Source organism: Lampris incognitus, chromosome 2, assembly GCF_029633865.1.
Source record: "Lampris incognitus isolate fLamInc1 chromosome 2, fLamInc1.hap2, whole genome shotgun sequence".
Lineage (NCBI taxonomy): Eukaryota > Metazoa > Chordata > Actinopteri > Lampriformes > Lampridae > Lampris > Lampris incognitus.
This window is the reverse complement of record NC_079212.1, coordinates 30,381,688-30,403,929: the sequence shown is the minus strand read 5'-3', so window position 1 is coordinate 30,403,929 and position 22,242 is coordinate 30,381,688. Positions and strand designations below refer to the sequence as shown.

The 22,242-nt window shown below is 44.9% G+C and overlaps 1 protein-coding gene across 2 annotated transcripts in view; it reads right to left on the bottom strand.

Annotated features, from left to right (window-relative positions):
• kazna (kazrin, periplakin interacting protein a) overlaps positions 1 to 22,242 on the bottom strand; it is a 223,144-nt gene that overhangs the window by 71,270 nt on the left and 129,632 nt on the right. For both annotated transcript variants that reach the window (XM_056274020.1, XM_056274022.1), the window contains exon 2: positions 12,524 to 12,631. In XM_056274020.1, the coding sequence (XP_056129995.1) occupies positions 12,524 to 12,631 (108 nt within the window). The remainder of the gene's footprint in view (positions 1 to 12,523; positions 12,632 to 22,242) is intronic.

Below are 22,242 nucleotides of genomic sequence, written 5' to 3'. Positions count from 1 at the left end.
AAATTGAATACTGGCTGCTCAAAGGGGGGGTTTGTGTCCCTCACAGGCCCCCACCTCTTACCCCCCCCCCCGAGCTCAACTGATATGCCAGTGATTAAAGCGAGAAATGCAGGCACAACATAATAGCTGCATTCTTGTACGGCTGGGACGAGATGAGAGTGAGCGGGAGGCTTTGTGTTGTGAGAAGTGCACGAGCGAGCGTGCATGTGCAGATCTCACTTCATGATAGTGCCCCAAAGGGAGTTCGGGATAGACAGAGGAGGAATGTTAAAGAGGGTTCAGCGTTCCAGGGGAGTTCATTCATAACGGACATTTGAAATTAATTTCAGACTTCATTCAACTTCCAACTATACCATGATGTGAAAATAAATGTCTTTTTATGCCAGTGGAGAGACAGGTCATTTATATTAGCTACAAATGACACCAGTTGCTGCTGTCTAGCAACCATTTCTCAATGGCTGAAAATGAGAAAGCCATGGATGAGAGATGACTCAGCATTTTTCCCATTTTTGGAGAACAGAAACTCGGCAAAGGAATCTGAAAAAGTGTAATAGTGTAATTTATCAAGTGAGAATGGGTGTTGTAAAGTTATATAAAGAATTGTGCTGCTAAAATTGCTTTGGTGGACCGCTTAAGAAAGGATTGCAGAACAACAGCCTACATATAACTCCACCTAAAGGGAGAAGCTGACTTCAGCAAAGCAGTGTTAAAGCATCCAAAATGGGTTTGTTCGGTCATTGTCATTCAGCACTTACACGTCAGAACATCTGCAAGACTGTGATAACATCTCTTAACAACTTACCCTCCAGGAGGCAACCTACCTTGTTAACTGAGACATCTTTGCTGTTCAGTAGCAACACTTAGAAGCAAAAGCTGCATCATATGCATATTAATTAGCGTTGCCACAGACCTACTGGGACACGCTAGCTAACACAGGAGGCAACTATTGTGGGAGGTGTTCCAGCTGCAGCTTGGACCCCGACACTTACAAAGATAAAGTGCTAATCAGCAGGTCTGTCGGGCTTCCTAATTAAGAGAATGTACTTGGCACACACCGCCTATTTACACTACATTAAGACACCATCAAATCACCCAGCAGAGACCAGGGAACAAAAGAAGTAATGCATTCCAGGATATGCATGACCTAGTGTGTGTTATGATAAAAGGTCTACGGAGTCTAGTGAAATAATATTTTATACTTGAAAGTTGCTGGTATGCACTTTTTACATACTGATGCAAGACAGAGATGTACGCAATCAGTGTCTCACACGCACGCACACACACATATATTCACACAGCATATGCACGGGGTTGAAAAGTATTTCGGAAAGCCTGGAGGTGATGAGTGGTGAGCTCTATCCCTTAAATGAAAATCAATGGACACAGCCAATCTGTCCTTCTGTACAGTCTGTTTACACAATACCTCATGGGATAGCCACACTTCCTTCCATTGCCAAGGAGATGTCAACCTTTTGCTGTGTACGTGTGAGAAAGGGAGAGAGTATAAGACAGAGAAGGGAGGTGAAGATCGAACTGAATAGCACAAATGCACGTGTTTGCCGCTGTAAACTGTTTATCAGTGCGGTTCAGCTGGGAAGAATTGGGTGTCCATCTCTCCAATAACCACCCACCTGTCATCAGCAATGGATTACTAACAGTATCATGGGGGCCCTCATCAATGCACACAATGTGTACCTGTCAGAGGCTACCCTGTGCTCCTAAAATCCTGCTTTCTCCATCTCATGTTTTCAAGGGTTTTCCCAGCATTGCAGCCTGCCATGCCCAGCAAGCCCCATGTACTGTTGACACATAACTCCGATTAGGCTCCAGTTGACCAGATTTACAGCTTTGTTAGGAAAAGCTGGCAAATCTGTGCAAAGGTATGGTCCAGTCTATGCTATATGGAGCTACAAACTTGCAAAAAAGAAATATAAGGGAAAGAGACTATAAAGAGTAGAACACAAAACATAAGGAAAAAGCTGCAGCAGCCCGATAGAGGATTGAGTCTGGTGGCTTTTACACATAATTGGATCCCCACTTTGATTTTTTTTTTTTTTTTTTAGTTTGGAACTTTGTGACGTGTAAACAGGTGTTGTAAATACTCCATGTGGACTTTGGTGCACACAAAACTACCCCAAAAAGTCTGTCAAAAATTGGAAGTATCATCCCACTTCCTATTGGACTATGGATCCTTTCTGGTATGAAATCAATTTCAATAAAGTCAAAACAAAATAAAGGAAATTATGATGTGATGCAATTCACTGTGGGTACATAGATATTGGGTGTTTTGAGTGTGTTAGAGATCCAAAAACTCAAGAAAGAGAGTGACATGGTGAGATGGAGCAATTGTTGGCAGTGCAGAGCCACTTTGGCCATTGGAGCAAATAACTCATGCCAATAACTCCTGTACTCTATCTACCTGCCATACTTGTTTTGCTCTGTACCTAGAGTTAGCAAGCTGAAAGAAACCAGAACCAAAGCCTTTCTAGAGTAGCCATTTCATTCAGTGCCATTTTGGCAATGCCACCATATGGTAAGTTCTTGGCCAACAAGGAGAGACAAGTATCTTTTAATTTATATCCTCAAGTTCTGGGACAGGCGGCACAGTGGCGCAGCGGTTAGTGTGGTCGCCTCACAGCAAGAAGGTCCTGGGTTCAAGCCCCGGGGCAGTCTTGGTGGGTCATCCCGGGTCGTCCTCTGTGTGGAGTTTGCATGTTCTCCCCGTGTCTGCATGGGTTTCCTCCGGGGGCTCCGGTTTCCTCCCACAGTCCAAAGACATGTAAGTCAGGTGAATCGGCTGTACTAAATTCTCCCTAGGTATGAATAGGTGTGTGTGTGTTTGTGTGTGTGTGTGTGTGTGTCGGCCCTATGATGGCCTGGCGGCCTGTCCAGGGTGTCTCCCCGTCTGCTGCCCAGTGACTGCTGGAATAGGTTCCAGCATCCCCGCGAACCTGAGAGTAGGATAAGCGGTTCAGATAATGGATGGTTGGATGGAAGTTCTGGGACACATATTTCATGAGCGGCACGGTGGCCCAGTAGTTAGCGTTGTCGCCTCACAGCAAGAAGGTCCTGGGTTCAAACCCTGGGGTTGTCCAACCTTGGGGTCATCCCAGGTCATCCTCGTGTCTGCATTGGGTTTTCTCCGGGAGCTCCCGTTTCCCCCACCATCAGAAGAAACATACATGTTAGGGTTAATACTCCTGTCTGTGCCACTGACCAAGGCAATGGGAAAAGAACTGGAGTTGGTTCTCAGGCACAGCATGAAGGCGTCAGCCCACTGCTCCTAGCTACACAGATCACAGCTAGGATGGGTTAATTTGCAGTAACTGAATTTCCCCAAGGGGATTAATAAAGGAAACTTAATTAATAATTAATAACTTAATTTACACTTTGTCTTTAGGAACACTGGCAAATTATAAGCAACATGGAGTGTTAATTTATTCCAAAAGAAGCTGTTTTTAACTGAAATAGGTCTTGTTTTATTTTTTTATCAATGCTTGTACATATGCGCTATTCAATGTCTCAGGGATCATAAAAATTTGCACATGATCTGTTGTAAATACCAACACTGACTGCATGATCTGAGTATGTGATTGGATGAACATCTCTATAGCATGCAGACTATGGTGCTTCGCTTGGTCGGTTTTGCTGACTGCACGGTCTTATGTTGTATGTGCTTCCATCTTTAGCGTTTTAAGTTGTTCTATTCTAAATTGATAGAGTGCACCATCTCCACTATAATTCAAGTCCTCTTTGCCAAAACATCCCACTGTGAACCCACAATGCATTGTGCTTATGCCCTGATTTCTTCCCTTTGGTTTGGATTTTAACCCGAAAGTGTGCTCAGTATGCCGAAATGTGAAGTGAACTAGACCTAATACAATTATATCAAGTCCTCTCTAAAAGTCCTCACAATGTTTTTTTTTTTAGTATATGTATCAGCATGCAATAGATCATGAGAGTCTCACTTTTTGCAAGACTAAGAGTTTTCCAACCAGCCACAAATCACAAAGGGATTTAGTGCGGCATGGTGTGACTGTTGCCTCACAGAAAGAAGGTCCTGGGTTCAAACCCCAGGCCGTCCCAGGTCCTTTCTGTGTGGAGTTTGCATGTTCTCCCTGTGTCTGCGTGGGTTTCCTCCAGGTGCTCCGATTTCCTCCCACCAAAAAAACATGCATGTTAGGGTTAACACTCCTGCCTGTGACCCTGGGCAAGGCAATGGAAAGAAGAACTGGAGTTGGTCCCCGGGTGCTGCAGCTGCCCACTGCTCCTATACAATAGGATGGGCTAATTGCAGAGAACACATTTCACTGTAACTAAACAACTGTACGATGATAAAATAAAGTGGCTTTCTTCTTCTGTAGAGGTATGTGGTGACTCATCTTAACTAGACGTTAAATCTCAGTAAATAATACAATATTGAACAGCAGAATGTGATGCCTCACATTTAATCCTCAGGGCAGTAACATGTCAGTGCATATCCCTCTTCTATGGGGCCACCGGAGGCTAACAGCAGGGGTTTTAAATGGAATGCTTAGGTGCCAGATTTGCTTCGACCTCTAAGTTCCTGTCATTTCCTTTCCCATCCTCTCTCCCCTCCTCAAGGCAAATCAGAAGAATAGGAAGGGTGGGTCGGGGTTAAAATGGCAACTTGTTTTCTTTCTTCTTTTTTTTTTTGGAAACTGTTTCTATAAGTTCTGGAACCTTATATCTTCAACCCCTTTGTGAAGAGCCTTTCACTCTGCAATTCATCTTCTCTGTGTCTTTACGTTCACTCTCTTTTTTTCTCATTCCATTAATCATTTCACTTTTACTGTGCATCCAAATTTTCCACCCATTTCTCCACTTGATTCTTTTTTCTTTTAATCCAATCAAGGCAGGTCTCCCACTCCTCTCCTGATTCATCAGAATCAGAATGCGACTCTCCCTCCTCCCGTCCCTTCATCTGCAGCTCAAACTGCCCACTACCAGCTGCCACTCAGCTCTCCTACAACCAGCCCTGCTCCCATGCCTCTCATGCCCACCCCACATCTCCTCCGCCTCCACTGCCATTCCATGGATGCCAGACGTCAATCCCGATTAGCAACCCGTGCGCCTTTTAACAGCTATTTCAAGGGCAAGGAAGGGGTATTACATCCAGAGGCCAGCTGTGCTTGGGGGTGCATGGCTAGTTGTTAAGGCTAGCTCCTTGCATAGTGTGTGCACGAAGTAACCAAGTATTAGAAATTACAGCTTTTTTTGTTGTTGTGAATTTTGTCCCCCTTTTTCTCCCCAATTGTACTTGGTGAATTACTCCACTCTTTCGAGCGATCCCGGTCACTGCTGCACCCCCTCTGCTGATCCGGGGAGGGCTGCACACTACCACATGCCTCCTCCGATACATGTGGAGTTGCCAGCCACTTCTTTTCACCTGACAGTAAGGAGTTTTGCCAGGAGGACGTAGCGCGTGGGAGGATCATGCTATTCTCCCTAGTTCCCCCTCCCCCTGAACAGGCGCCCTGACCGACCAGAGGAGGCGCTAGTACAGTGACCAGGACATATACCCACATCCAACCTCCCACCACCAGACACGGCCTGTGTCTGTAGGGACACCCCACCAAGCTGGAGGTAACATGGGGATTCGAACCGGTGATCCCCATGTTGGTAGGCAATGGAATAGACCGCCATACCACCCGGTCGCCCGAAATTACAGCTTTTTAACCTGTCTTGCACCTCTTTGAAACTAAAGGCGAAGGTCTTAGTTGTAAAGTAGGTCTCCAGCATGGCACATTTTGAAATATGATCATTACACTAATGACAATAATAACTCTCATTTATGTTCAGTTTATTGAGTGTACACTCAGATGAATCATTATCATTAGGAGATTAAACAAATACTATCATAAGCTGATGACACGTTTTTGGTGGAGCACAGTTGAGCAGTTTTTTTGAACTAATGAGTTCCCACTTCATTTAGAGAAGAAGAAGAAGAAAAAGAAGAAGAAAGACTTTATTTGTCTTATAGCGACACACTAGAACACACACATGCATGCAGGGAATGGTGTTTGAAGAAATGTTCCTTCTTGCATTTATCCCATCTTTATCTCATCTTGCTGTCTTTCCTCAAGGGGTGGCCAGGAGGCTGCCCACTGGTCCCGGAGACCAATTCCAGGTGGATATTAATGTCATGGTCAGGCACAGGTCAGGAGAGTGTTCTGCATGTTTTAATTGGGGTTCATTCTAACATTGGAGGGAACCCATGTGAGCACCGGGAGAACATGATAACTCCATGCAGAAAGGACCCTAGTCGAGAGATAACCCACCTGAGCTTGGGGAGAACATGCAGAGTGCACACACACAGCCACTGCACACCAAAAAGTCTGGGGAGAACATGCACACTCCCCCAGTGCCAACACTGTCCCAGGCGGAAATCAAACCGGGGACCTTCTTGCTGTGAGAGTACTCTGGCACCATGCCAGAGCATATGGAACAATTTGACATCTCTAGTCCTACAGCATTTAATAGCAAGTGCATTTCATACCAGTGCTCTTTTCCAATATGTTTCAGGGAGTTATGATTAACTGCAGTCTGATGGCTGAGTGATGCTATCAGACAGGGCCCTTTGAATCTATGCTTGCTGGCCCATTAACCCATCCAGCAAGAAGCCATGCAGAAGAACCAAGGAACATTTTCTGGAACACAGTAAGACCTCACAACATTTCAGGGTGCGCAAAAGAAACACATCATAAAAATGCAGTCAATGCCAAGACACCACTACTGATATATAATGTGATATTAAAATCTTTGCTGATGCGGGATTTAATTTTCAGCTAGATTTGTATTTAAATGGGATAACAGGTGTAAATTTTGATTGCAATGTTGGACTTAGAAAGCTGTGGAAAACGTACCCAACTTATAAACACACCTAGCTAATTGGAACTGCCTCAGAATTGGTTGACCTGGATTAAAACCGACAGTGAGGAGGAAAATGGCAAGGGCCATCTGAGTGAGATTAGAAAGGCTCGGTGTTGTACAATTTACTTTCAGATTTCAACACACACACACACCCACACACACACCCACCCCCCCCCCCACACACACACACAGACACACACACAAGCATATCATGTCTCCCTATACTTGTGGGGGCCGCTCATTGACTACAGTCATTTGCTAGCCCTTACCCGAAACATAACCATCATAACTACATGACAAACCTTAACCCTAACCCTAACCCAAACCTTAACCCTTACCCGAACCTTAACCTCATCCTAATTCTATCCTTAACCCTAAACCCAAGTCCGAACCCTTAGATAGACAATTTTCCTCATGGGGACCCATAAAATGTCCCCATAAGGCAGGTGGTTTCAGGTTTTTCTATTCTAATGGAGACCAAGTGTCCCCATTAGAATAGAAAAACCTATTCTTGTTCTCTCCATCATTCTCTTCTATCCATCTTTGTCACTTTTTCTCTGGCTAACTCTATTCTCTGTCAACATATGCTTTAAGATGACATTGTGCCATTATGATTTGGGCAAACTTTGACTTGTTTATCCTTTAATTATGCTCTCTCTCTCTCTCTCTCTCTCTCTCTCTCTCTCGGTCCCACTAACTTCTTTCTCACTTCTCCCTTTACCTTCCTCAACCTTTTTCTGTTTTGTTTTGCTTTATTTTTACATGGTGATGCTGGTCGTGTGACTCAGGTCCTTGGCTGTTCCGATAGTGTCTGGACGCTGCTTGGCATCCTCCTCATCTTAATTTTCATATACTTTATAATTCCATTATAATTCTGTTATCTTCTTTCAATGTTTTATTCTGTAAATTGTGTTTTATTCTGTACACAAAAATCCATTGCACATTGTCCGTCTTGGGAGAGAGGTCCCTCCTCCTCCTCTGTTGTTCTCCCTGAGGTTTCTTCCTATTTTTTTCTCCCTGTTAAAGCTTTTCTTTTAGGGAGTTGTTCCTTATCTGATGTGAGGGTCTAAGGACAGGATGTTGTGTTGCTGTAAAGCCCCTTGAGGCAAATTTGTAATTTGTGATACTGGGCTATACATATAAAATTGACTTGACTTGACTTGACTCTGTAAATCCTCTTTAGCTTTTTGCACTTACATAGCCATTACTGGACCCAACCCGCATGCTCATCCTCAGTGGGTAGTCCGACCTTCATCGAACGACTGACATCAATGCCCGCTAATGTGCAGAAGCAGCACCTGCCACCATAATAACACGGTCAAATCTCTTTCTCTCACTTTCTCCCTCTCTCTTTCTCTCTCTGTCTCTTTCCTTCCTTCTCTCATTTCATGTCAGTCTCTCACTGCCACTCTCCGAGTCAGTCAGTTAATTGGTCTCTCTTTCTCGTTCCCTCTCCATTGCAGACCTGAGATGAATTTGCTGATACTACAGCCCTTCATTCCTAGTTTTTGTTCTAATGAAAACTTGTGGTGATGTATGCTGCCTTGGCCGCCACAGGGAAAGGTTGTGCGTGTGAGCATGTATATGTATTTTCCCTGACTTTGCACATTTATAGCTCCCAGGAAAAATGCTGTACCAGCTGGTTTATGTTGCAGAGGACTGTGTTTGCACATGTGCTTGTATGTTTTTATTAATTCCTGTGTGCTTTCATTCTGTGTCCATGTGTGCATTAATATGCCATAGCGTACGTCTGAAAGTTTTAGTGTAGCCGTATGAGCACTGGCATTGGTTCATGTGAGCAGCCTGATGAAATATGGGGCAAGAAGGTCCTGAGTTTGAACCCCGGGGTTGTCCAACCTTGCGGGGGGGGGGGGGGGTCATCCCAGGTTGTCCTCTGTGTAGACTTTGCATGTTCTCCCTGTGTCTGCGGTGAGTTTTCTCCAAGTGCTCCGGTTTCCCCCACCATCAAAAAGACATGCATGTTAGGGTTAATACTCCTGTCTGTGTCCATGACCAAGGCATGGCAAGACGAACTGGAGTTGGTCCCCGTGTGCTGCACGGTGGCTGCCCACTGCTCCTAGCTACACAGCTAGGATGGGTTAAATGCAGAGTGTAATTCCCTACGGGGATCAATAAAGTATCTCAAAATCAAAAAAAAAATGCTGTTGTTCAGATCTCCATTTTATTTTCAGCATCAAAAAGCCGTTTCAGGTACAACTCAATTCTGTGACAGACATTTCATGAATTGGACAAAGATAGCTGCTCTCACCAGCCTCTGTACACACATTCACAGTCTCTCTACTCTCTATCATGCTGTTTATGAAACCTGGACTCAAATACATAACATGGATCACAAAAAGCCCTGGAGCTAGGATCATTTCTCCCCTCTTTTCAAACGATAAACCTGTCTTTGTACACTCTCAAAGCGGCAGGATAGTCTGATGCACTCAAATGTTTGCTGCACTTTACCTTTTCTCTCTTTGAGAACTTTTTCACCAGGCAAGACTGTTTTGTGTCATTGCACTTTTTTTTGGGGGGGGGGGGTTTCCCCCTTTTTCTCCCAATTGTATCCGGCTAATTATCCCACTCTTCTGAGCCATCCTGGTCCCTGCTTCACCCCCTCTGCCGATCGGGGGAGGGCTGCACACTACCACATGCCTCCTCCGATACATGTGGAGTCGCCAGCAGCTTCTTTTTTCATCTGACAGTGAGGAGTTTCACCAGGGGGACGCAGCACGTGGGAGGATAACGCTATTCCCTCCAGCACCCCCCCCCCTTCCCAACAAGCGCACTGACAGACCAGAGGCGCTACTGCAGCGACCAGGACACATACCCACATCCAGTTTCCCACCCGCAGACACGGCCAATTGTGTCTGTAGGGATGCCCGACCAAGCTGAAGGTAACGCAGGGATTCGAACCGGCAATCCCCGTGTTGGTAGGCAACAGAATAGACCGTCACGCCACCCGGACGTCCTAGTGTCATTGCACTTTCAAGGTAATGTCATGACATCAACAGCCACTGAGAGGGGAAATACAGTGCTGGTTGCACCAGGTATACTTCTAAGCAGGACACTGATTGGGAAAAGGCCTGGTTGACAGTGGAGATCCACGGTGGAGCTGGCAGCTCGCCATGTGGCACAAGCCAGGGGAGGCTTTTGTGTTGGTGCCATCCCTCACACCCACTTTGATCCATTGTACAAGGCTCCCTGTCCTTGAAAGAGGCTTATGTCATGAAAGGAGCTGGACGTGGAGACAAGACAGTGTATGCTGCCTGGTGAGCCAGGTGCGTAGATCATAGAGACAGACACATCACACACTCCTGTCAGAATGAATACTGAAAAAGATATCCTCAGCTCTGGGGCTTTTTTTTTATAGTTATGCTGGATCTTTGAGATGTTTTAGATAATGATGCAAGCAGTGGGTGTGCAATGTCACAGCAAATATCTAAATCACAATCTAAACAGACTGTGAAGCACAAAGGTTTCTGTTGTTTCAATACAGCCTTGCTTTTGTTTCTAGTAAAATTGGAAGGCATACATCCATGAAACAAGACTAGGTCAGAACCCAGTATATGGCTAGACTGTTTATGGTCCGTCTTGGAAATTGTGGCCAGTTTGTTACAGGGACAGACAGCGTTGGTATCTGTAATGTGACTTCCTGGATATTAAATGTTCATCTGTAATTTGCTGTAGTGGTCCCAGTAATATTTGGTGTTAAAGTATACTGAAGTAGCATATCACGTGACGTGGTTAAGCCACATTCGAGTAAAAAAAAAAAGGCTATGAATGCAGTTACAAGAACAATACTTTCCACTCATATCTGGGGATGCTTGATTTGAAAGAGAACTTAATTCAATTGTAGTATACCTATTCTAATTATCTGTTACTTCCCCCTCTTAGGGTGGTACAGTGGCGCAGTGGTTAGCGCTGCTGTCTCATAGCAAGAAGGTCCTGGGTTCGAGCCCCAGGGTAGTCCAACCTTGGGGGTCATCCCAGGTTGTCCTCTGTGTGGAGTTTGCATGTTCTCCCCGTGTCTGCGTGGGTTTCCTCCGGGTGCGCCGGTTTCCTCCCACAATCAAAAGACATGTAGGTCAGGTGAATCAGCCATACTAAATTGTCTCTTGGTGTGAATGTGTGTGTGTGTGTGTGTGTGTGTGTATGTGTGTGTGTGTGTGTGTGTGTGTGTGTGTGTGTGTGTGTGTGTGTGTGTGTGTGTGTGTGTGTGTGTGTGTCTTAGCCCTGTGATGGGCTGGCGGCCCGTCCAGGGTGTCTCCCCGCCTGCTGCTCAATAACTGCTGGGATAGGCTCCAGCATCCCCACGACCCTGAGTAGGATAAGTGGTTTGGATAATGGATGGATGAACTTCCCCCTCCTCTTTCATCTGTTTCTATCTGCAGATGGCTCTCATTTTTCTTAGACTCACTCTGCACTGACACGCAACTTCACAAAGAGTTGATTGTGGTCGCTGATAGCACCACGAAGTTCGAATCACTTGCAACCGCCATCGTCTCAAGATCCGATTCACAAAAGGTATTGAGCAAATTATATTACAGTGCAAACATGCTCGTAAAGTTTTGCAGCCGAGTGCAATTCGCCCTTGTTTTGTGTCTGGTTGCAATTACCCCTGTGACAAACTTTTGTACCAAGAACACAGTAGGCAGGTTCAATGTCATCCTTGATGTCATCAAGTACAGCAAGAATTGTTTGACCTGGAAACCTGTGTCTGCGAGTGATTTCGGTCTCAGGTAAATCAAAAAGTGATATTCTCCTGTGAAATATCCGCTGACAAGCACGCCTGGCATGACGATACCTTCGCCTGGCTACGGTCACTGCTGCCATGATCACTGGAAAGTCTGGGCATCAGCTACAGAAAACACACCTCCCTAGTGAATCAAATCACCAATTAAGTCACCATTCTGAGTTTTGCTGTTTCTGTAGGAAATCTAGGAATCTGACATAAATCGAAGGGTTGCGTTGCGGATAGCACCAGGTGCTGCTCTCTAGTCTGAGATGCCTTTGTGCCCTTGAGCAAAACACTTCCTCTCCAAACTGACCCAGATGACAATAGCACAAGACAAGAGTTTTTCCTACATGCTGGTGTGAGTGTGCATTTATGTGCACATGTGAAAATCTGTTTGTGTGTGTATGTGTGTGTTTGTGTGAGTAACTGAGTCAGTGTGTGATAGAGAGACAGTGAGAGAGAGAGTGTGTGTGCACCACACATCCACACATGCAGATATACTACTCTAAAACTTCCTCCAGACTGGTGCTGTCACTAAAAGCCAAATCTGTGATTTACTTGACCATATAAAAGTGAGGTTTAATTACATACATAATTGATTGAAAATAAGTATTTTGTGTCTTTGTCAACTGGTCATAACTGAAAATATTGGCCTGTTTTACTCCAATGTTTACAACCATTGTCGACGTTAACAGATCTTTCACAGCATCAGAAATCATTAGTTACTCATATTTCGCTGTTGTTGATTGTTAGTCCTTGTATTAGGAGACCTGTCAATCAACTTGGGAACAATAGCGGGTTCCAGTCCTGTGCTTTAGTAGCGAGCCTACCCTTTTGTTCATGTAACTTCTCCTTGACAGTATCCTGGAGGGATGGAGCAGGTCTTACCTTTGTCTAGGGAGGAGTCCGGAGAGTTGAAGTCCATGAGGCTGCTGATCTCACTCTTGTAGCAGAGCTCAGTGGCTGGTGGCTTCTGCCTTGGGTGGAGGGAGGGATCTGGAAGAACAAATAACAATAAGCTTCATTTAGTCTATCTGACAACATGGGGATGATTTTCATCGGAAATTTCTTGTGGAATATTAGCTCACACTCCCTGGAACAGTGGCATTTATTGGTGTTTATTGGAAATCAAATTTGGATAAAAAAAAAAACGTGGTAAGAAAAGCAAAAAATATGTTCATTTGTACATATTAACTTGCCGCTCATGAAGTAATGATATTAATTATGTGTGGTGAAAATTTCCACAGTGCAAATTACATAGTCCATTGTGTTTCATAACGCAGTTTCAAACTGAGAAACTCAGTGTCTGTATTTCTCGATAGGGCTGTCAGCTATGACTAAGGAGCACAACTGACTCTTAATTCTACTGGCACTGGTGTGTACTTAAACTCATTTTAGTTCATTTGAGACTTGAAATCTATGTAGCGTTCCCATTTAATTCTTGCTCTGATCTAATTAGTTAGCTTAATGATGTGGTCATAAAAAGGCAAATAAATACTTTTTTCTGCTAGCTGGCTGCAAACAATCTGTAATAAAGTTCTGCAGACCCAAATGTGGCTATCAGCAAAGTAGAAGTCATTCTCACTTCAGGCTTTAAGTGACTGTAGTGTTGCACATTAGCTGACAAGAATAAGACATTTATAAGAGATGTGTACATATGTAGCCTCTCACCGACAGGGAACATGGCTACCGACCACGGCAATTTCCTCATTCACTTTATGTTCTTAACACGGTGAAAAGTGGGTATGTTGTTATCTAAATGTCTGTTGATCATTTTTTGTGTGCCAAAGCACTGCTTTATTTATCATGTTAAGCAACAACACATCAGACAAATAGTTCCGGATGTGCTTGCAAGGTTAATGAATTTGCAATTATGTCAAGGTACATTTTTTTTAAGTGCCAGCAAAGAGCAACACAAAATGTAAAAGCAATGTAAAAACTGATGCATAACAAATAAAATTAGCATAAATTCGATATTCGATATATAAAGATATAATATATATACAGGGCTGCCAACTCTCACGCATTGACCGTGAGACTCACGCAATTGACACTTTTCATACGCTCTCACGCCACACCCTCAATATCTCACGGTGAAGCAAGTTCTTCTTTTTGGGTTTGTTTTTAAAGTGTAAGGTTTAAGTTCAAAGCAGAATAGACCTGACCTGTTGAGCACGAGGAAAGGCAACCGTGATCGATTAGTTCTGCTTGCCGCTGACGCTGATCGCATCATTCTTCACAGAGCTCCCTGAGAAGTGTGTCCGCCCCCCTTCAGGTATGTGTATGTTTTGAGTACTTCTGCTCTTAAACTTTAAATGATGTTTGCTAACTCGTTTTGTGTGTGTTTTAACTCTTTCCCCATCATTGGCGACCTTAGACGTAATTCATGACACAACGCTTCCCCGCCATTGACGAGTTTTGACGCGTATGGCTGTTTTCACTGTTTTATGGTGGGGGGGGGCAGCACTTGCGCATCATCTGACAAAGTTTGGTCACTCAAAGAGGAAGAACACCTCCGGTTATCCAGCTGAGAAGTAAACGGATGTCGTATAAACCACCTGTATCTATGTTATACACAGCCCTTAAGGCGCACGTGGCATGAAACATGCCGGCCGGTGCCCCGCTGCAGATCCGCGGGACACAGCGCTACAGCGCCCGCGAGGACCACCGCGAGCGTACCCCCCGCGACTCTGAGCCCTTCAGCGGCCGGTGGAGAGTGAGCTGCAGGCGGGCACAGACCGCTCAACCCCTCGGTGAATACACACACACACACACACACACACACACACACACACACAGCTGCTACTGACCAGCTGCTAATGCTAACTACACTGATGACGGTGGTGCTAACGTTACACATGTAATGAAAGTCAAGAAAAATACAAACGAACGTTTTCTCTGCTTATAAAAGAACAACAAATTAACCTAGAACAAAACGGTTTTTGTGTCTAAAACTAGAAGGTCTGTTCTTTCTTGTGACGTATTCCATGTTAACATATTCGTAGAATTAAATCTTCTGGGGGCGTTGAAAGATCAGTGAATCTTGTCAAAAATGCCGGCGCTGGCTGGCAACTTTTTAAAAAAAAAGCGGGCGGGGAAAGAGTTAAGAACATTTTAGACAGATAAATAGATCAAATTAAAACATACTTGGACCTGAGATAGTAACCCGTTTAGAGACAAAGCATAGTGTGTGTGAAGCAATGAGAATATACTGTTGTCATGTACCGGTTTGGCATGTAAGGGCACCCGTATGTATGTGACGTCACCTGTTGACGTGGGGAGAAGCGCGAGGAATATTGGTCGGGCAGTCTTGCAATACGGTGGAATAGAGCAAGCCACGTCAGGCATTGTGTAATAACGGTGTGCCTAATCATTTATTATTAATGACACCTAAATAAGCATATAGGTGGGAATAACGGATCAGAACAATGGCGACGAGTGATGTACCGAGCCTAAGCTAAGTGATGAGCTAAAGTTCGTAACGTTTAGTTAGATCTGAAGTGTAGCTAACAGTTGTAGCTAGCTAGCGCGGCAGCATGGAAAAGACAGCATGCGTACCGGCGTTTGATTGCTACTCCGACCCGGCGACTTTGGGGCCGCGGTGGACAAGATGGCTAATGTCATTTGAACTGTTTGCTGATGGGAAAGGTCTGATCATCGATGATAACACCGAGGATGCAGTGAAGCAGCGCCGGAGAGCACTTCTTTTGCATCACGCAGGTCCAGACACACAGGACATCTTTTCAACTTTGGACGCCACCGGAGAGGTGACTGATTATGATGCCGCTGTTGCAGCTTTGAACAGATATTTCGTGCCTCAAGTAAATGCTACATTCGCCCGCCAGACATTTCAGAAAATCTCTCAGAATCAAGGGGAGACAGTACAACAATTCGCTACACGCTTGAGACGTGCGGCAAAAGACTGCGGTTTTGGTGGAGACACAGACGATCAGATTAGAGACGCAATTGTAAGCAAATGCACGTCAAGTTATGTTCGCCGTAGACTCCTCGAGGAGCGTGGTTTGGTGCTTGCTCGCGCTCTCGAGTTGGCGGCACAGTGTGAACAAATTGAAGAACAAATGGCGGAGATGTCTGTGAGGGAGGGGAAAGCAGAGGCGACTGTGAGTCGTGTCTCACAGAAAGGAGGGAAATGTCAGAAAAGAGGACAAGGGAGACCGGGCGCGGATAGAGGAAAAACGGACAAAATGGACAAAACGTGTTTTAGATGTGGACATTCAGACCACTTTGGGAAAGACCCCAATTGTCCCGCGCGCGGCCAAACGTGTCGCAAATGCAATGGTAGAGACCATTTCGCAAAGCAATGCAATACAAAAGGTGCAACAGGAAAGGAAAAAGTGCATAAAATAGAGATAGAAGAACATGATTATGCCTTTGTATTGAGTGATACAAACAAGCCAGATAGGCTCAACATAAATGTGGGAGGAGTTGGCTTGAAGATGCTTGTCGACTCCGGGGCTACTTGCAATGTGATAGACGAAAAGACCTGGGAGGGTTTAAAGTCAGAGAAAATTAGGTGCCACTCATATGTCCCAAAGCCGGAAAGGAAACTATTTTCCTATTCATCTAACCAACCTCTACCCATTAAAGGGGCGTTCACATGCAAAGTAAAAATAGGAGAACGCTGTGAACAAGCAGAATTCATAGTAATCAGAGGTGATGGAGAACCACTACTAGGAAAAGAGTTGGCCATGAAACTAGGTGTACTGAAAATAGGTGCCAACATATCAGCCGTCAGAGACATGAACCGATCACTTCAGCAGCAGTACCCGACTGTATTTCAGGGGGTAGGGAAGCTGAAAACAAAACAGATAAAGCTACACATAGACCCAGAGGTGACACCAGTAGCACAGCCACTCAGGCGTATACCCTTCAACCTACGGGCGCCTGTGGAGGCCAAGATAAAAGACACTCCGTTTGAATTCGGTCCAGAACAGAAACAAGCGTTTGAGGCGCTGAAAGAGGGCTTAGCCAAAGCAGGGACATTAGCCTACTTTAACAAAGATGCACCGACCAAAATCATTGCAGATGCTAGTCCAGTGGGATTAGGAGCAGTGTTAGTACAAACCCAGAATGGAGAAAATGTTCCCATTTGTTATGTCAGTCGTGGTCTAACCGACTGTGAACGCAGGTATTCTCAGACAGAGAAAGAGGCCTTAGGTCTGGTATGGGCGTGTGAAAGGTTACACCCATACATCTATGGTAGACGATTTGACTTGGTTACAGACTACAAACCTCTTGAATCTATCTACAGCCCACGCTCGAAACCATGCGCTCGTATAGAGCGATGGGTCCTAAGGTTACAGCCTTATGATTTTAAAGTAGTACATATCTCGGGCAAAAAGAACATAGCAGACCCACTATCACGTCTGCTGGGGAACAGCGCACTGAAACAGAAACATGCACACGGATCCGACGAGTATGTGAGATTTGTTGCAGTGAGTGCCACACCAAGAGCATTGACAACCCGCGAGGTGGAGGAGGCCTCAGCCCACGACGAGGAGCTGATCGAGGTGCGTAAAGCTATTGAGAGTGGACACTTTGAGAAGTGCGCAGCATATGCAGCGGTGGCTAGTGAGTTATGTGTAATAGGACAGTTGGTTCTACGTGGAACGCGTATTGTGCTGCCACAAGTACTGCGGGCACGCGCTCTCTCACTAGCACACGAAGGACACTTAGGAATTGTTGGAACTAAACAGCACCTCAGGAGCAAAGTCTGGTGGCCAACAATGGACAGAGCAGCCGAGAGACATTGTAGGTCATGCCACGGATGCCAAGTTGTTGCTCGGCCAGACGCACTGCAACCGTTAAGACCAACAGAGTTACCAGAGGGGCCCTGGCAAGATATTGCCATTGACTTACTCGGACCCCTGCCGACAGGTGACTTGATTCTAGTTGTAGTTGATTACTACAGCCGCTACTATGAGTATGACGTGTTAAAGTCCACAACCACGTCAACAGTGATAGACAGTCTAGAGACAATCTTCAGTCGACATGGACTTCCCGTCACACTGAGGTCGGACCAGGGTCCTCAGTTCAAATCAGAGGAGTTCAGTGAGTACTGTGACACCAACGGAATCAAGCATGTGAAAACAACGCCACGATGGGCGCAGGCGAACGGCGAGGTAGAACGTCAAAACGCCTCGCTGATGAAGAGGATTCGCATCGCTGTTTCAGATGGACTCAATTGGAAGCGAGAACTTAGAAAGTATGTGACAGTATACCGGAGCATCGATCACGCGACCACAGGGAAGAGTCCCGCGGAGCTGCTCTTCAAAAGAAAGATGAGGGGGAAGCTGCCAAGCATCACAGCAGCACACGCTGATCTGGAGGTAAGAGACAGAGATGCAGAACAGAAAGGACAATCAAAGATCTATGCAGACGAACGGCGTCACGCCAGGTACTCGGATGTCAATGTCGGTGACACGGTCCTGGTGAGACAAGAAAAGACTGATAAACTGACAACACTATTCAACACAACGCCACACAAGGTGGTGAGCAAATCAGGAAACCAAGTTGTCGTCGAATCTCCAACCGGAGCCAGATACACACGGAACACAACATTCGTGAAGCGATACACCAGTACTCAGGAGACACCTGCCGGAGCAGAAGCATCACAGGATGCCGAGGACTGCACATCAAACAGAGAGACACTGGGTGATCAAAACGCAGAGCGGAGGAACACCAGCAATGACACCTTGGGGGCAGACAGGCCTCCAAGAGAGAGACGCTTGCCATCGAGGCTGGCAGATTATGATTTGACATAGACTGGAGAAATGTAAAAAAAAAACTGTTGGGTCAAGTTCAGTGACGATTGTTGTTTGATGATGCAAATGTGAAATTAACATGTTAAAAGGTCTTATATGTTTACGGACTGTTCATAAGTGAATATGTGTTAATGGAGAATTAATACATGGTTCTAATTAAGGTGAAAGCATACAGAATATGTGGTATGTGTTTTGGTTAGGAATGTTTTGATACTGTCATTATATGGGTTCATATTTTTTAATTGAAAATAACCTGAAGTTTATTTCCCGGAAAAGGAGGGATGTCATGTACCGGTTTGGCATGTAAGGGCACCCGTATGTATGTGACGTCACCTGTTGACGTGGGGAGAAGCGCGAGGAATATTGGTCGGGCAGTCTTGCAATACGGTGGAATAGAGCAAGCCACGTTAGGCATTGTGTAATAACGGTGTGCCTAATCATTTATTATTAATGACACCTAAATAAGCTTATAGGTGGGAATAACGGATCAGAACAACTGTATATTCCAACTAAGTCATAGCATGTTGTAACTGGTACATTAGTCTAGATTAATAAACCAACATGACCATTTCAATCCTCAAAGGCTTCAAGGATGCCCCATAAAGATCTGGCAGGGCCAGCAGCAGGAGAAAAGAGGAGCCTATTGTTCTATTTTTCAAAAGATCCGCCACCCAAGAAAAGAGCCAGACAGACAGAAGAACAACAGTCTGTAGAGAGAGAACAGCATCAGACAGAACAGCGACAGACAGAACAGCGACAGACAGAACAGCATCAGACAGAACAGCGACAGACAGAACAGCGACAGACAGAACAGCATCAGACAGAACAGCGACAGACAGAACAGCATCAGACAGAACAGCGACAGACAGAACAGCGACAGACAGAACAGCGATAGACAGAACAGCATCAAGAACAGCAGCGGCGGAAGAGTAGAGCCTTATGTGGAGCTGCAACATACAGGTGCACCTTTAAGAATGAGTGGACCACAACATGGCCATTCATCACGAAAGGAAGCCTCAGCACACATTACTGGTGCTCTGTGTGTCGTGTTGAAAACACATGTTGCCACCAGGGTGCTACAGATGTTGAGCGACACATCAAGAGCAAGAGCCATCAGGAAAAGCAACGGGCCCTTCAGTCCACAGCTACCTTAGACAGGTTTTCAGTGTGTGCTCCCTCTGTTGGGGGGGATGTCAGATCAAGAGGCTAAGGTAGTTTTCTTAGTTCTATGTACATCTTAATTGCTCATTGTGTTCACCTGTGCCCTGTTGACTGGTGCAAATTTAAACTCAACTGTGTTTTTTGGGGAGTACTAATAACGTTTTTTTCTTACGGACAAGGAGGGCTGAGGTCAAAATGGCAACATTAGTGCATCACAATGTGCCACTTGCTGTTGCTGACCACTTGGGGCCTCTTCTGAAGGAATGCTTCAAGGATTCAAAAACAGCCCAGGACTACAGGTGTGGCAGAACCAAAACTGTGTATAGTCAACGAAGCGCTGGCACCACATTTCATGAATGAGTTGGTTGGTCAAATGAGGGAAGGACCATACAGCCTCATCATAGATGGATCCAATGACACGGGTATTTCCCATTGAATTGAACATGATGTTTTTCCCCACCACAATAATCTGGCATGAGTTAGGTTTTAAACATGTATATAAGAAGATGGGAGGCTTTATTTGCTTATGCTGTCACTGCAGGAGTAGAGAAGATGAACCCCCTGACTGTCCGGATTTTAACTAAAAATAAGGTTGTACACCACTTCCTGGGGATGTGCACCACAAGCGGGCCAAGGTGTGGGACAGCAGAAGTGATCTTCAGTAAGATAAACACCACCTTGGAAGAAAAGGCTATCCCATGGGAAAACTGCTTCGGTCTCTCTGTGGATAATGCTGCTGTGAACACAGGTTCCCATAACTCCATCGCATCCAGAATGCTGAAAAAACAGCCCAGCATTTATGTCCATGGTTGCCCATGTCATGTGGTCCACAACACGGCTAAACGGGCGGGGGTCGGTTTTTTGGACGTGAGTATAGGCCTAATTGTACGTTACATGTGACTTTATATTTGTGTACTGATTAAATGCATTAACTGAATGTTTATGGTCTGATTCATATATTGCAGGTGTCCAAATTTGATCTGGAGGACCTGATAGTTGATGTCGGCTACTGGTTCAAGGGTAGCACAAACCGGAAGGGGTACTTGACAGGTATGCGACTCTTGACAGTACCACTTATAATATTGAAGTGCAGTGCTTTTGAATACATATGATTTATTATTAAACATCTGTGACAGAATTTTGTGAGCTCCACGAAGCAGAGTATATGGAGATCCTCCTGCATGTCTCTGTTCGTTTGTTAAGCCTTGAGTGCTGTGTGACCCGCATTCTGAGGCTATATGACCCTCTGGCCAGCTACTTCAAATCTGCTGGTATGGTCCCTCATACCATTTTCATTATACAGCTACTACAAATAGCACAGGATCGTTAACTGTATACTTGTGATATTGACAACCTTGTTTATTCATTTTTTATTTAAGATGAAAATCAGGCGAGGTTCAGGAGACTTCGGGAGGCATTCTCTGACCCCATGACGGAGGTATACCTACTGTTCTCCCAGGCCACCATGCCATCATTCACCTCATTCAACCTCCTACTCCAGAGAGAACAGCCATCAATATTCTTATTACATGATGAGGTATAATGGGAGGGTGGGATGTGCTTCTGCTGTGTGTTTTTTTCTGATTAGTGTGTTTTGCTGCTATCTGCTAGGAGCTTGTAAAACATGTTTCTCACACTGTTTTACACTTGTACTGTAAATGTCTGTGTTGTAGATGATAAACTTCATTCGCAAGCTGTGTGCAAAGTTCATGGTGCCTTCAGTGCTGCAGCGCCACAAACAGCCTCACGAAATTAATTTTCAAGAAAAGGCAAACCATTTACCAGGTCAGTGTTTGATCATTAACTATCATCCACTATCATTATTGTTAATACTTCTAATTTTACAAGTGATGAGACCAGGCCACAGGGGAACCCCATATCATGCTTTGCCTTTTCTCATCTCATGAGGAGAAAAACCTGGTAATGTTCTAGTAGGAAGCTCAGTGTTAAAGGAAGTTATTGATCCTTATCTTCCATTAATGCTGAGCTTCTGGTTAGCCCAAAACCATTACACTTCATGCCCAGTGTGTCGTGCTGATATTATATGATCAGTATGACACCGCATTTCTATTAAACTGATTTGTTGTATCTTCGACAGGAAGAAAGCTGAACATTGGCTACACCACCAGAGCTAAGCTCAACAGGCTGCTGAATGATGGAGGCATCACACCACAGCAGATGGAGAAATTCCATGATTCTGCCTTGGCATTTCTGATCAACGCTGTGGACTATGCTTTGAAGAAGCTGCCCCTACAAGAGCCACTGCTTAAGCATGCCAAGTTCGTGGATGTTCGGCAGAGGTTGGAATGTGGCGTAGAAGATGCCCTTTACTTTGTTGAGAGGTTTGGATTTTTTTCTTCAATTTTCTGTTTGTTATCTGAGATTAAATACCCTGATTTCTATTCTAAGGTACTTTAACACTAGGGGAATTTGATACTAAGACACATTAACACCAGAATTTTGCCTCTAAGCACATGAGCCATCCCTAAGTGGCTTCTTTTTAAAATGCTTACTCCTTTGGGTTGATGACCATATAGCAAAAACAAATAACTTGTAATTTTGCTCTCTTGAATTAAGTTCTCCCACCTGCTCCCCTACCATGGACCACAGGAGCATGACCTGCTGAGCGATGAGTTCCTGGAATACCGGACAATGCCAATG